This window comes from Pezoporus wallicus, unplaced genomic scaffold, assembly GCF_028554395.1.
Source record: "Pezoporus wallicus isolate ANWC-B61680 ecotype Strahan unplaced genomic scaffold, APGP_CSIRO_Pwel_v1 contig_7351, whole genome shotgun sequence".
Lineage (NCBI taxonomy): Eukaryota > Metazoa > Chordata > Aves > Psittaciformes > Psittacidae > Pezoporus > Pezoporus wallicus.
Window position 1 is genome coordinate 324,660 of NW_026642420.1, and position 16,682 is coordinate 341,341.

The 16,682-nt window shown below is 45.2% G+C and overlaps 1 protein-coding gene across 5 annotated transcripts in view; it reads right to left on the minus strand.

The window, feature by feature from the left end:
* Positions 1 to 3,380: 3,380 nt before the first annotated feature.
* The window catches only part of SEPTIN11 (septin 11), a 61,904-nt gene continuing 48,602 nt past the window's right edge, over positions 3,381 to 16,682 (minus strand). For 2 of the 5 annotated variants that reach the window (XM_057429985.1, XM_057429981.1), the window contains exons 8-10: positions 13,060 to 13,192; positions 11,827 to 12,014; positions 8,784 to 9,603 (exon numbers count right to left, since the gene is read on the minus strand). In XM_057429985.1, coding sequence (XP_057285968.1) covers positions 9,570 to 9,603; positions 11,827 to 12,014; positions 13,060 to 13,192 — 355 coding nt within the window. In that variant the 3' untranslated portion in view covers positions 8,784 to 9,569. Of the gene's footprint in view, positions 3,889 to 4,371; positions 7,981 to 8,783; positions 9,604 to 11,826; positions 12,015 to 13,059; positions 13,193 to 16,682 lie in introns of those variants that run through there. The other 3 variants (XR_008975010.1, XM_057429983.1, XM_057429982.1) reach the window with 3 other exon arrangements.

Consider the following 16,682-nt stretch of genomic DNA (forward strand, 5'->3'; position numbering starts at 1 on the left):
CAAACCCTTCTGCAAAAATGCACGAGGGTTTGGTACAGGGCTGGGAAAAGGAAGGTGTTGGCTTGTGCCAGCTGGCAGGGGCCTGGCTGGAACAGAAGGGAGGGAACCTGGGCCCAAGGGGAGAGGTTTTGGTGCTGCAGGAGCAGCTCGTTAACAGATGTGTTGCTTTGAGAGAAGGTAAGAACTTTTCTTCTCACCATTTTCTTCTCCCTAAAAGCGACGACTTTGGGGAAAAGCAACAACTTCGCTGTTTGCAGCAAAGGGGCAGGGGACCCTCTCTAGTGAGAAGCAGCCTGTGAGAGTCACAAAGTTCATTTTACAGTATCATCAGCTGCTGTTAGAAGTACATGTGATAGTGTTATTTCTAGCTCTCCCACAACCCTGCCTCAGCAAGATACCAAAACACTCTGCTAGGGACGTTGGGTGACACCAAGTTACACATAACCTCTCTGGGCTGTCCAACAGCAGGTTTCACACTGCTGTCCCTCCTCATGCTGACCCCTCTTCCCCTAACCATGATGGAAGTGATTCAAAGGGCAAGTCATCATCCCTTCCCCTCATCACCAAGGTGTGAGAAAGCCTCTCAGCACTGCTCAGTTCAGTCCCTTGCTCCACACCCACATCTCGCTGCAACCACCACGTGTAGTGCTGCTCATACATGCTTTCTGCTCAGTGTTCCCTCCTTCTGTCCCAGTATCCAACGCCATCAGATTATGGAAGTCAGATGTTTCATCCTGGTTTTTCCCTCTTTAGAATATCTATGGCTCGGTTTCCAGTGGACTTACCTTAAAAAAAAAACCACTCAAAACCAAAAAAAAAAACAAACCCCAAGACCTTCTGGCACTATCTTCCTCAATAACCTGGGACAACAAATTCCAGAAGTCTACTACCGGCTCTGTAAGAAACTTATTCCATGGGTTTGAGCCGATTTCTTCCTGGCCAAGTGCCTCTCTGGCTCCAGCCGTGGCGATTCGGTAACTAGCAGTTCAGCATCCACGCGCACGACTTGGTATCACAGAATCACAAATAACTTTAGGCTGCAAGGGACCTCTAGAGGACATCGGCTGCAACTTCCAGCTCACAGAAGGGCTGATCCTCCCTCTCACCTCAGCCTTTCCCTCTACAAACGGAGGCCTCCAAGCCTCTTCAGTCTCACGGGGCAGGCTGCTGCTTCATCCCATTTATCATCAGCGCCCTTCTGTAACTCCACTATGTCCTTCTGGAGACATGAAGTCCAGAGGTGCATGCAGGATTCAAGGCACCAGCGCAGCAAAACTCTAGCGCTGCAAAATAAAGGCAATTGACACAAGTGCTGGCATTTGTTTTGTGCCTATCTATCTGCTTCTCCTTAGAGAAAGCTTTAACAAAAGTCCATTGGGAATTTAGAAGTCAACTAAGAACAGAGTTTTGCCCTCTGCAGGCCTTGACACAGCAGCACTACTGGTGCCCTGAGTTCGGCCACTGATGATGAACAACCTCCTCCACCACAACCCAGCACTTGTGAAGGGCAGAAGAAACACCCTAGAAGAGGAAAAGTCTCCTTCAAAAGCTGGATGAAATCCCAGCAGATGGGAGTCAACCAGGATACTTCTTAGGCATTCCCAACCTGCAGATTTGGTCATGACTTCCTACTGCCACACGCAGAGTTTCAGAGAGTCACAGGGGACAGTTACATGGGTAAGATGATGGGGTGTAGCACTTGGTACCCCTCTCTTCAGGTACAGGATAAAAAAAACACCAACAACCCACCTTTTTTTCTTCTTACTTGCAGGAAATGATGCCCAGCCACCCACGGCTGAGCCTGAGTCCCAGGCCACTGCCAACAGCACAACATGGGTGACCTGACATGAGGCAGAACCCAGCAGAGTAGCTCTGTGCTCATCCATGATCATGATGTAAGTAACAAGTGACCAATTCAAGAGAGAGGCTATAGCACAGAGGTGGGATTTCAGAGGCTAAGCTCCTACCACCACGTAAACCTATACTACAGTTCTGAAATGGAAACGAAGGCCCAACGAATGAGACACACATAAGGAAAGGATTCCTGCCCAAACAGGGGCTCTGGGGAGGGTCTCACCATGCAGGATGGTGCAGGAGCCATGCAGTGGGTGGGCTGGACTCTGGGCAAGTAACCTACAGGGTACTGTGGCAAGTTGGAGGCTTCCATGGAGGAGGGTTGCACAGACGAGCCACAGCAAGGCCCCCGAGCCTGAGGCGGTGGTCCCTGACCCTGCCAACACCGGAAGAAAGGACACAGCACTTGTAAACCAGGCAAGACATCTCAGTAAACCCTGTCCACCTTCATGCGAGGCACTGGCCACTATGTTTTGTCCTCAGAAGGCTGAATGTGAAATGTTTTCCAAATGTGGCTATCTCATGGTAAGCACTTACGGCTGCAGAGCAAGTATCACCTCAGACCCCTTAAGCCCAGAGAGCAGAACAGGCTCCATTTTTGGTATTAGCACAAGTACTGCCCTAAGCTACATTTGTTCAAACATTGATGTCTGTTCAGTTTGGGCAACGGCCATCAACTCTACTGACACCAGGTAAATCATTACAGCATATGCACAAGGCCAGAATTCAGCTGAGCGTGGCTATACAGTCACTCAGCTCATTACAAAGGTTTCCAGGATAAATGCCTTTTCTGCCACTTTAGAAAACCAGGCCCCTGGCTGGTGGGAGCTGATGATCATCTAACCTTTGTCACTAGAGTGCTGAGAGGTAACTGTGCCCCCCAGGTTTGAGTCCCTTGTCAGCTTCCGCTGCCCGCACAGCCTGGAAGAGGCAAAACCTAGACTATTTAATAGTACCTTTCCCATGGCAAGTTAAAGGAAGTGAATTCCTTGATTAAGGTTCACAGATGAAAAGAATAAATCACTAGTATTCACTTAACAAACATTGCATCACCCTACATGAAAAGACACCCAAAGAGGATCAGGCTGTGTCCTTCTGTCTGTCCCAAACCAGCTAGAGGTCACTACACCCCAAGTTTGCAAGCTTTCTTTTTACCTTCAAACAATACTTTGGTACTCCTGAAGCTTTTTGGACTGAATTCACTTCCAAAGTAAGCAAGTTCAAAAGTTTACCAACTATCCCATGTTCAGGATTGTTAAAAAAATCATCAATAATTAGGCTCCATGAAAACAAAATGAAGCCCTCAAGCAATCTAAGTACAAAGTCAGCACAGCTCAGCTGTACAAGAGATGCCAACTTTGCTCCTACAGAGCAAATCAGCCATAAAATAGTAAGGCCTTGACCATTCAGAACAGGCTTCCTCAATGCACCAGTACCCAACACTGGCCGTCTCTGCTTCGTGCAAACACATCCTGAAAACAAGAAGTCACCTATGTCTAAGGATTTCTTCTCAGCGCTTCTCAGAGGAGCACAGGACATACTCGTGATGAAGTCATGGTGTCCAGAGCAGCCAGACTTGATTGTTAAAGGCAGAAATGAAGTCTTCCAGCTGTGCACACTCACCTCATCCACAGTCCGTCATTCTATTTGTCATCAGCAACATGTGCATATTATGGCAAAAGGAAAGAAAATTGGGAGAAAACCCAAACCAACAACTAACCCAGTGCAGTATCTCACATTAAGGCCAAGCTCTCTCCTCCAGCCGTTACCTCTGTCACTTTTGGTAGCCTCCATTCTGTCGGAGACGCGCTGGGAGCGAACAGATCCCGCACAGAGACACAGAGCACAGCACACCCTCTGACACACAGGTGAGAAACAAAAAGGGAAGGAGAGAAGGGCAGACGTGATGGAGGAATGTGATGGCTCTTCTCCTGGTGAGGGTGCCTGTAGCTGCAGGCTCTTCCAGTGCCCTACTGTCCACTGGGAGGGGGGGTGTGGGGGCTTTGGCAAGATGACGGTTACATAAAGAAGAAGCTACAGAAAAAGAGAAAAAAAAGAAAAGATAAGAAACAGTGGTTCAGAATTGAAATGAAAAAGTGTGAGAAAGGAATGAAAACAAAGGAGGAACAACACTGTAAACAAAGCCATGAAGGAAAGAGTGCACTGGGGAGGTGTCATACAAACCAACTGCACTAGAGAGGCACCTGGACATCTCCAAGATACTGGCTGATGTGCAGAACAAGCTGACAACTGCCACAAAAAGCAAGGGACAACCACCAGAACAGGCCTACCAAGGCATCTCAAAGGGATGGGATGCGAGCCTGCTGGGAAACCTCGCACTTCCTCAGCCCCTCTTGTCACACCATTACAGAATGGCAACATCAAAACTAAGTCACAAAGGCCACGCCAAGACCAAAGCATTTGGGTGAAAATGTATTACCCCTCCCCACTTCAAGTGTTGGCACTATTTGTACATATAACCTAAAGCACAGACAAGAAATAACTGAACTTATGCTATAAGGTTATTATTCAATTTGTAATTCAAAACCTGAAATATTTTAACATCAAATAAAGTGACAATATCTAACAGATGCATACATATAATTTGCATTAACACTGTATGTAAGTTACACAATTTAGTTACAAACATGGGTTATTTTCAAATAGCAAGATAATAAAGTTCTACAACTATAGTTTAAGGCAATCAGGATATTAAAAAAAGTATACAAATACAATATTTCTACTGCTGTTCACAGCTTTATTTCCCATTAATTAAAAAAAACCCTTCATATTTGTACAGTTCCATGCTGAGACGTGCTGGTGAGAGCATCATACACCTCTGGGCATCATACACTGCAAATACAACCAGGGTCTGGAGAGAAGAGACCACTACGCACTCTTCTAACATAACATCTCAGAAGGGCAAATGGCAACTGGATTCAAATGGACAGATGTGATATGATCACACACAAAAAGACATTTCTGTTCTCACCCGGATGGTTTAGGAGAAGCAGAATGAAAGCTACCCGCAAAAACACTGGTCACGTTAAATAAAGACATGCTCAAACAGAGGCACAGAGATACAAATCTCCTTGATGGGATTCTCAAGGTGTTAAAAGCACACACAGGGAGGGACAGGAGTCACAGAGGAGCCCAGGGAGGATGCCAGTCATTGCTGTCTCCCTTCCTCAGCAGCACCACATACCAAGGAGATGCAAGGTGATGCATTTAACAACCATGAACTCAAAGGGTACCTTCCTAATTAGTGCCCTCCTGGAAAAGTAACTGTGCAACCCCAGTGAGGTTCTGGGGTTTATTCCATGCCCTGGGAACATCATCATTCCAGGAACACGTTTTAGTGTGCTATCCTGCTCCTCTATATTATTCTAAGGTTTGAAATCCACCTTGTCAGGAATGGGAAGCATTATTAGCCAGGTATCATCACTGTCTAACACACATTAAAGGCTGCAGTGCCTCTCAAGCAAGGCTTATGCCCATGGTTCCACCAGCTGGCTTGCTAGCCTCAAGCATGCAGGGAGGCTGTAGAGGGTTGCTTTAGGCAGTCAGCAGGAGCTGGATGTTGTGCTCCCTATGGCTTCTTTTCAACATCTCAGCAGAAGCAGATTATTGCAGGAAGTTTAGGAGTAGTTTTAACCATGCCACTTGTAAGTAAGCGGACTTAAAGAGCCCTCCCAGAAAAACACAGCTGGTTTTGTGTCAGCAGTGAGGCAGAAAGGGTGAGTCTCTTACTAGTGTACTTACACGCAAAGGTGAGAGCACATCCAACTAGATTTGAGTGTATCATTTACTCCATGCAGAATCAGGGGCTACTGTGAAAAAAGGCATAAGAAAAGAAAGAAGTGCAGCAGTAACAAGCTAAACATGGCCCAAGGGTTTAAGGAAAGAAGAAAAATGTCATTAACATCTCCTTTCGCAAGAAAAACAAAACAGTACCTTTAACTTCTGTAAGTTTATGGTTTAGTCCCAGTTTCTCCACAGCAGCTTGCTTTTTGCTGGAGAAAGAAACTGAATCAAAAGTACATTAATGCACTTGGCCACAGCTTTCTGATAAAAATATATATATAGCTAGCCTCAGCTGATTTCTCCTGCTAAACATCCCTTGAAGGGCTGTTAAATGAAGCAGGACAAATAAATGTTAAAATGAAGTTTTCTACTTGGCACAAACCACTGGTAATTAAAAAGAGGACATGCACAGAGACAGCTGAAGCAAAGCACACTGCTACAAGCATTCCATGATGTGCCTATGATGTTACTGTAAAAAAATCTCAGGCCAAAGCCCCAACTTTTTCTGTGATAACTCAAGATTTTAAGGCTGGGTTTGCCAGAAGTCATAACCACCATTTACTTTTTCCAAATAATCCCCTAGCAAACCTATTTGACAAAAAGGGCATCATGGCTGATAGACCAGGAGGTCAAAAAAACCCCACAAACCAACAAACACCCCTCCAAAAAGAGAAAAGGCTCAACTATTTTATTTCTAGCTTATTTATCTCCAATCAATTTCTGCTGTCTGTCCATGATATCGTATTTAGATATGCTCTTCCCAAAGCCAATGTTTAAGCAGTGAGGGTTAAAAAGCAAGACAACCTATCAGCTAGCCTCCAAGCACATTTTCACAATGCAACACTCGAGAAAAGGTGATAATTCTGCCTTCTCCCGTCCCCCAAAGATGCAAAAAATCCCATCCCGGAACCAAGCAAAGAACTGCAATGCATGAGACTCAGGTGGAAAAAGTTATTGTAAGAGCGTATTACAGAAACAGGAGGCTACCTAGCTAGGAGCAGTGGAAATGCTGGGCGTGCATCAACAGAAGAGAAAGATATCTCAAAGTCATAAGATAAGCAGGGCTCACCACTTCTTGGGAATGAACAGAAAGACTCTGTCCAAAAAGCAACGGCATAGAAAACACACATTAAACAGACCCATTTCCTTATGATTACTCTCCTTTACACATTCAAGGGACATGTGAATGGGATGTTGTCCCTGCTGCAGGCAGGCTGGTGGAGAGCATGGGGAACGTGTGTCCAGGCACCCTCAGCTTGTGGAGAGCACAGGGAATGTGTGTCCAGGCACCATCACTGCCTTGACATGAAATTCTGGATCCCACAGCTTTGCAAATCTGTTTATAAAGACATGCAGGAACCTTTCTGAAGGGTCTATGAGGATGCTGATGCTATGTCCTCTCCCCACCCAGGTATTTGATTCCAAAAGGGCTGCTAAGACAGTGCACATGGGAAACCAGGGACTATTTTAAATGAGGTTTCAAAGGTTATGGTCAGACATGGGAAGCAGTAATGAGAAATGGTCCTTCTCCCAGGCACCTGCAGCACTGCTGGGCTCCCACTGCAGCATTCAGCAGGTAGCTACTACACTGAACTGGAAGGGTGGCTGTAAAAAAACGCCAGCATATGACAGTAAATCCAAGCCAACTAATATGATTAAGTCAGACAACAAGAACAGGAACTAATCAAAAATATCATGCAAATATAATGGCATGCAAGGTCAGTTAAACTTTTGTTATCTACACACATATACCCCCTCCCACTCTCCCAACACTGGGACTCCTGTTGTTCTAACACACTAGCTATTGAAGGAATATGGGTTGGACTAGACTCCAGGGCTCAGCCACACTAGGGACTAGGCTCATATAGCAGTAATTACCCAAGGCTGGTTTCTGTGGACCCAGGGACCCCTTCAGCACACAGCTGTTGCTACCGTGAGTGAGGCAGGCCAGCAGCACTGAGGACCCGATCCAGTCAATGATGCTCACCCGAGCTACTGATGTCCAGCCCTGAATTTCAGCTCCAATCTGGGGCCAAGAATGACTTCCTGCTGCTGGTTTTGATGAGAAAAATACATGGAATCATTACCTTGCTCCTCCACCCACCCCTGAACTTCCAGTTGCATACAGTCCTGTACCCAATCCTTCTTCCTTCTTGTTCCCACTATGTTATTAGATGAGTTAATAGTTATTTATGTTGGGGGGGGGGGGGGGAGGGAAGTAAAAAAAAAAAGGCAAGAAAACAGATGGCAGAGACACATTACTGCAAAAGCAGGTGAATGCAGGAACATCCTTGGCTGGACAGGCTTTATGTGAAGCTTGCACTGCAAGTTAAAAAAAGAACAAAAAATAAAAAAGTTAGCAATAGTAGAACTCAAAATGAAAAAATAATAAGAAAAAAACAAAACCAAAAACCAAAATCCAAGGAAGCTGGGAGAGCCAACACCAGCAACCCACTCTGGTGGGTGGGCATGCAGATGGATTATGGAATTACAAAGAAATTAAACCTCAAGACTGGGCTCTACTCCAGCCTATGCCAAGCAAAAGCAAAAAGAAAACCCGAGGGGGCAGAACTACTGACCGACCAGCCACCTCAGTTAGTCAAGGCTATAGCCTTTAACTACACCATGCTTGGTGTCTTTAAGCTTCAACTTAAGAACGTGCATGGCTGGGGGGTACGGTTGCAGGTGTCTGGTTTGGGTCACTTCACATGGGTGCTGTTGCAGCAGGCTGTGTGCTTAGCCTGTACCCAAACTTGGGTATCTCATATCTGGGCAGCATGATGTCCCCCAGCACTTCAGCACATCAGCTTTCAGAACCATGTCAGATCCTTCAGACATCAACAAACCCCTCTTTTTACAGGGTGTTGGGCCACAGAACATGTGTTACAGCTCTGGGATTGCTTTGGGATTAAGCATGGCCCGTGATGGGCAGACCAGTCATGATGGACTGGAAACAAGTTTTTCATCTTATTTTCACAAGCAGGCTGTAATAAACAGAAAGAAAGCCCAAACAGATGGTCCCAGCTCCTGGGGAGCTGGAGAATGAGCAAGTAACACAACGATACATGTTGAGGCATGCATGTGGCTATTTACCAGACAACAGGCAAGCACCAGAAAGCTACCTGCTGCTCCTATTTGGTTTTGCCAAGTCCATTGCCAGGAACCATCTCCAGATTGCTCAGATTCAAAGCACAGTCCCTCCCCAAAATTAGAGCAAGGGCTTGATAAGTAATGTTCAGCCCCACATTCAGGGAAGTACTTGAGTATGCTTTATTCTACAGATACACAAGTGTCTGAGGTACATGGATGTGCTGTCCTGAAGAAAGCACACCTTCTGTCATCAGGCTAGAGCTGCAACAATTTTAGATGGAAAAACACGTAAACTATAGGAATCTGAGAAATGGATTACAAAGAAAAATAATAATTAAAAAGGTATATAAAGACAAGTTGTTCCTACAGGAACAGCCTGGAAATCAACAGGGCCAAGTTCTCCTTCATGGAGTTAGGCCAACAGCAGATTTCACTCCAAGCCTTTCCTCTGGCTTACACAGCAGAAAGGAAAGTCTCTGTTGTCCAAGTTGGAGAAATTGGATCCCACCTTGAGAAAAAAGCATTCCCATGAATTACTTCTGGGGAAGCTACAAGTATCGTGCATGGCAAGGATTTCCTCTGGCAACTGCACAGGAACCACCACAGTCCATGTCAGCATAGAGAAAGGCTGAAAGCCTTACCTATAGAAACTGCTTTTCATTAGAGTGCAAGGAGAAACTTAAAGCCTTTAGAAAACCCAAGGTGTGCTACAAGGCAGAAGCATCAGCATTTCCCTCTAAAGCCACCATTAGTAACTCAGACACTACAGAACACTTGAAGCAGTTACAGCACCTGGTGTGGAGTGACACTGAAAAGACACACTAAAACACGTGCACGTTCCTCATGACTGGATTTCTGTGAATGCATCAGCAAAGCAGAAACTCTGTTTGTCATCGTTGCTAGAAACATCTGTATATCACACCCACAAGACTGCGCATATGCCAGCCAACTTCAGAGACCCAAGTAACAGCTAACACTGCCTACCAAAAGTCACAAACCTCACAGAGCTCCCCAGGCTGTTATACACTTCACTGGTCTATATCTGTATCTATATCTAAGAGGTGAAAAAAATGACCAGAGAGTTATTAAAAATGTTAAGCTACCAACTCTGTGCAAGAGGTAAGAAAAAGGGCCTTCAAAATTTTCTATTCTTTTTAGGAAAGAGGTCACCATGTCCGAATTCTCATGCGAGACATGACTGGTGTTCCAGCCTATCCTATTTACAGGCATCCTAGCAGAATGGTGTTTCAGCATGCTTGGACGTTAGATGCCAACACGGTTCCTACATCTCAGCATGACCAGTTTGTAATGATTTCTTTACCCAAGCAGAGCATACAGCACACAAGCACTCTGTATTTCAGCAGGTGCCGAAGGCCAGGCTCTTGGTTCGCATAAAGCAGCAGGGCTCCATAGGAGCTATGTCAATTTGTAACAGCTGAGGAACCAGCCCTAGGCCCCTCCCCACCTACCCTGGGGCAAGCAACAAATGGTGGGCACTGACCCAGCAGCAGAAACAGGGGACACGCAGTGAGCATCAGCATAGCTTCCCAAAGTACAAAAATAGACTCATATATATGCGACACAACAGAATCTCATAGGCTCAGGCTGTAAACCAGCTCAGACCTGGCTTAAGTTCCCAGGTTAGCAAGGGAGACACAAATGTCAATACCTGCTAGCATTTTGGTTCTTTCAACAGTGACAGCTTCGTGTTAATAGGGTAGGTTACTCTGCCAGTCTGTTAAGGAATGCACCCCTTCACTACCTGCTATTATGAGAAGCTTGGAACTGTCATTTTTGTGTGTGGGTTAAAGAAGCCTTTCCCAGTGAGATTTGCTGCATCACCATCTTTCCCAACTGCTGCTATCAGCTAGTGCTGTTATCACAGGTGACCCAGAAAGGACTTGCATGAGTGTTCTCTTAGGAGGGAAAAAGCAAATGGAAACTGTGACAGGAGGCCTCAAAGCAGACCTCCGTTGCAGCAACCTGTCTTGCTGTGCTAGACTTCACCTCTGCAACATCTGTCTGGCTTCACTGTACATACCACATCAAAGTGGAGCTTGTGTTCTGGTTCTTAAAAGTACAGTGAAGTAACCTGTATCATGTAGTAAGTAGGGGTCTTTTGCACTGATGGCAAGGTCAAGATAGCAATCTCCACATAGAGGCTGCCAGAAGTGGGTAATGTCAATTCAGATTCATCTAGAGCTCAAGGTTTTCAGCAGAGCTTTGCAGGGACTGAGCCCAAGTCAATGGCAATATTCCTCCAGTTTCAGTGAAAGTGGAGTTAGGTCCAAACTGAGCACAGCTGAAAATCCTGCCTCCAAATACTGATCATGGGACTGGCTCTGTCCACAGATACACCTGGTGCCTACTAAGTTGCTAGAATCTCAGAGTACTGGAGGGTATACGATTATATACATAGCATACAAATATAAAACAGTAGAAGACAGTGCCACTATCTTTACTAAAAAGTATGGCTTTCTTAGCTTATTATGTCAACTTGATACAACCACAAATGCCATTTACCTGCAAATATGGTACCATAGTAGTTTGGTTTTTAAAAAAAAAAAAAACACAAAATCAAACCTTCTTGTTTTTAAAGCAAGCTCCCAAGTATCCACTTTTGGCACTAAGATTTCCCATGTGAAAATAACATGGTGGTTTTGGTTTCTAATCTACTTCTATTTACAATTATAACCTTAAAGAATAAGACCTGGGGGCTACTCTTAGGTGAAATAAAGGACAGGTAGAGACCCCCTTAATAATTTTGGCTCAGGCAGATAAATCTGAGTCCACAACATCCCAGAGCTGGAGAGATCACAGGTCAAACCTCCACCATCCAATTGCTCTCCCATACCAGTCAGACCAACATAAAATCTGAAGGTACTCTTCTAGAGAAAAATTAAGATCATGTCCCTGGCCCACCCTTTAGAAAAAAATACTTTATTTCATCAGGCTGATCAAAGCCCAGGTTCCAGTCTGGTAATGGGGAAAAGCAAATACAGACATGCACCAAGAAATTAAAAACAACCTCCCAAATGGTAACAAACCCTACAAAGGATGTGGGTGACATTTGCTTACTTTTTCTTGTCCTTGTCTTTCTTGGTTTGTTGAGAACCTGCCTGCTGAGCCTGTGACTGTAATAGCTGAGCTGCTGCCTTCTTCTTTTGAAAGTTGTTCAGCTCTTCCTCAAGTTCCTTCTTTTTGTCTTCCACTTTTTTCTTCTCTTCTTGGTGAGTCCTCTTTAGATGGTCAAACTTTTCATGAAGCTGCCAGGACAGAGACAATGAGAATTGTACAGGAAGAGAAGAATGTTTCACCCCAGTTACGGGCAATGATGCCTGAAGTAGTTTCACTGCCAGTGAGTCCTCCCTGCATTAATAACAAGTCACTGGCCTGTCAAAAGCATGCCTGACTTCGTGAGAAAAGCACTGCAGTTAACACACACTTGCACATATGAATGGCAGGAATTTCAGCTACTGTAGGAATATGACAGATCAGGAATATGGTGGCGACATCCCATGTCCCATCCCTCATTACTTTGTATCTAGCAGATGCTCTCATGATCAAGCAAAGCAAGAAAACATGGCCATTCAGAGTCTTCTCTGGGGCTCTTTACCTCTGTAGAAGTACATGCTCCTCCATGAGGCCCAAAAACCAGCTCCTTCCACTAGCAGGATATCTACATTTTCTCTGTCCCAGGGTAACCATGCTGACCTACACACACTGAGCAAGCCATGGTAGGGCAGCTCTCAAAGAACTCTGTCACCTCCCTCAACTACGCTGAGTGGGACTTAGACCATATGGGAAGTCCTTTTCTACTTACTGGAAGTCTCCAGAAAGGCGTGACTGCTAAAGGGCAACGCGGGCTGTACCACAGCTATAGATCCACTGCAAATCAGCATCACTCTGAGAAGCAAATATTCTCTCCTTTGGGTGGGACTGAAGAGGTGAGGGAGCAGAGAGGACTCCCACATTTCTGCAGGGCATATAACTGCTGCCACTGTCACTCTGCAGCACCTCCCACTCACTCCATGGTATTTATCCTCCTCCAGATGCCAAAACCCAAGAAATACTCCTGCTCCATTTCACAGACACAGAAAAGCATCAGAGGACTTGTGTGATGGGGTCACACCACCAGTCCATGGCAGGACTGGGAAGCAAGCTCACACCTGCTTCTTGGGACTGTTTATGCACAGCAAGCACCTTTGCAGGCTTCATGTTGGAATCTGGATCCTCACTTTCTCACAGCTCTCTTGAGAAAGCCCCAGCCTACACCGTCACACATAGCCCCACAAATTATAACATACTCACATCTTTCTCTGCTTCCTTCAACTCTGCTTCCTTCTCCTTCACTCGCATGACAAACATCTGCCTCATTTCATCCTCCTTCTTCTGGAGTTCACCCAGGAATTCGTTCCTCTTTGCTTCATAAGTCTCCTGGAGACTATTAAAAACACAGGAAAAACAAATAGTCAGAGCTGTGTTTCAAGCAGAGTCAGGAGTTTCCAGCCTTTTGTGATCTTACCACATTGCCTTGTCATAGAACATCATCAGAGGACCCTGACTACAAAAGAGGCAAGATCACCTCCACCAAAACCAGTGCTAGCTTGCTAGGTGGCAGCAGTGGGAGATAAATTGGCAAGCTAAAAAACAGCACACAGTTCAGCATCCTGCATATCACTTAGCAGGGATGATGACTGTCATTAAAAATAGACAAACACTACATAAGCAGTCCCTGGTGCTCCCATGGCCTGTGATCTTTTTAAGTCACACCTTCTCAGTTCTCCCACCGTTTGTCCCTAGTCTCATCATTTGAAGTGCAAGATGTGTGGAAGAGACACACGCATATCAGAGCGTGAAATCTGGCTTTACATAGTTCATTAAGCATGACACTGACACACAGCTAAACTCATGTTCACTACTCATTGCTAATGGATTCAGATCAGGGGCTTTATTTAGATCAAGCCACGTTGGGAGACCTCTCTTTCTCCTTTAGCTGTCAAAGGAGTCAAAAATCAAGCCTTTGTGAATGAGCTGCAGCATTCCTCCTCCAAATAACCATGTTACTGAATTCCTTCATTCCTTTATTCCCCCTCTACTTCTTGGCATTCCTTTCTTTCACCAGCAAAGATCTGGGACACAAAATATGTTGTCCACACACCTCTGAGATTTTCAGAGCCTCTTAGGAACTTTGGAAACCACATTCCTCTTCATTTTATTCCTTAAATGGATTTGGCTATTTCCTCCATAATGATAGAGGGGGAAATAGTTGTCATTCCCACAAGATGCTTTTTTGAAAATGCATTTTTTAAGGGAAAACTCCACTGATATCACACAGATACGCTGCATTTCTGCACCCTTGGTTAAGGAACACCTTAACCAAACTTGACAGATGAAACTCTTTTCACACTGCTAATTGATGGGCATTTCAGTTAGAACAGGGCAAGATGGATCTCTGGATTCTTAACTAAATCAAGAATCACAACATTCACGGCAGACAGAGATCATGATACTTGAATCCAAAGATCCCTAAAATTTAGTCTTAGATTTAATCCTCTCACTGTGGACACTGAAACTTAAATTCATAAACGCTTCTTAAAGGTCTGGCTCTAGCCCAGGAAAACCCTGAGGGCAGATTAATCTTGAACGCTCAGTGAGCAAAACTGAATCTGCAATTAGTGACACACTATACTAGGGAGCAGCAAAGCCTTTCAGACTGAAACAGAAAACTCCACACGCTGCTCATCGTATCCTGTATTGCACACAATTTCTTGCAAAGCTCATTTCCAAAAACACAATGCCAGCTGATGGGCAAGCAGGAAAAGGCTGGCAGGAATGACAGTGTCAGGGTTTTGCTGTTAAATTTTCCCAGGTTCAATGCCAAACCCGGCTTAAAGCTTCAAAACTCAACTCTAACCTAAAGCCAGCAAGCTTAATTTTCTACTGAAGTGACTCTCACCTCCAGACAAACAAAGCTCTTGGAGAAACCCGCCTGGCAGCTCCAGGCTGCATCTGATAAGAGCACTTAGAGCCCTAAGGAAATAACAGTCCAAAGTGACTGGGATCCCTGCAGCTTCTCCCAAAGACGACCAGGGAATTTGTTTTTTAAGTACACAACCACATGAACCTAGATTACAGGAGTAACTCGATTCCCCAGCACACCCCCCCACTCTGGATGATGCCCTCACAAATAACATTCTTTACCAAAATAAGCGTTTTGAGAAAATTAACCAGAGCAGCAGAGAAACAGCCCACACAGAGGATCCATTTCACAGAGCAGATGTCTACAGGGGCACTGGTGCTCCCTCCTCACCTCCTGCAGCTTGGACAAGTGTTGAGGTCCTGCCAGCAACATCACCCTCCCTTTTTCACACCTCGCACAAGCATCTAGACAGCACCAGTGGTTTGCTGGGGTCTTCTGCCCTGCTCACCCTGAGATTCACAAAAGGCTCCCAGCTCCTGGCTGATGCAAACTGACTGAAGAGTGGCGGTCCCTGTGGCTCCCAGGGCCCATTCCGAGAGGACAGGCATCCTTTGATCCCTGGTCTCACAAGGAAGATCAGAAAGAACCAAACCTCCTGTTTTCCTCATTTCAGATATACATCAGCCTCGTCCAGACAGCTTGGGATCACGGATTTTGTTTGTTTATTGGAGGAAGAGGCACCCAGAGTGAACTGTTCTCAATCTGCACGTACCAGATGGAGAAATTCTGTACATTTTAATTTCCTTTCTACTTATAGCTTGGTTAAAAGAGGCCTCGTGTACAGGAAGCAATGGAAATTCCTCAGATTCCTCAAAGGGAAGGGCTGAGCCCATCTTAAGCCATTGCTCTCCAGAAAGGACATCCAATAAAGCCTCACACTTGGGCTTTAGTAACAGAACTGGACTTGACTGATTCTAGCAGTTTCTGTGCTGCAAAAGAAATGCAGCTGCATAAACTCAGCAAGTCAAATTCTGAACTGATGCAAACTCTGTGTTGTAGTGCAGACCTTGCTCAGCTCACCATGGAGTACTGTTTCCCAGAAACGTGAACACAAGGCCCCCACTCTGCTTCTGCTTTGAAGCCAGCTAGGTTTCTCCTGTTGAGGATCAGAGATGAACCATGTTCGTGGTTACTCAGGAATTGGCACACGAGTTCCTGACATGTATGTGTTATGGGGATAAATCCACACTGATAAATTTAATTCTGAATGCCTTCTCCTGGAGCAGAAAAGTGTGGAATTTTGCTAAGGCAGTGGGCTCAATTATTGGGGAAAAGCTGGGGAGGAATGGGAAACAGGAAATTAAAGGAGAAAACACTCCCTCCCAAATTCCCACACAGCTGTTGTCCTTAGCTAATGGTTTGGGCTTCCGACCAATACAGCTGACAGCACAAACTCTGCATTTAGTAATAAGCCAAACCTTGAGAATGAGACCATGGCATCCTCTTTACAGTGCACCTTCGACCAGCTACAAAAAGCTCTAGGAGGGTCAACAAGGACATTTATCCCAGAATATCCCCCTTGGTAACCAGTTATACCTCAACATGTGACACTTTCATATTCACATAGACACAGCTACACTTTTCAAGCCCAGCAATAGTACATGGCCCTGACTTGCAGCAGAGCAAGTTGGCTGCAAACCCCAATTGAGTCTGCAGAGTGAGAAAGGGGCACTAATGTATCCTCTGACCATCTCAAAACCTGCCCTGCATAGGCAAAAAGTGTCATGACAAATTTCTGAAGTCATTAACAAAGTCACTAGTCAACAGATTAACCCACATCTCCATGAAGTTCATAGTACTACCAACCAGTAGGAAGATGAGCGTAAGCTTCACTGCAGACTGGACAGTTCACAGGTTTTAGGAAAGCAGGGGTGGGTAGAGGGAAGAAGAAAAAAAATCCCCCAAATCAACTTCCCAATCCCAAATACAGGACTCTCCCAGCTTGAAAAAA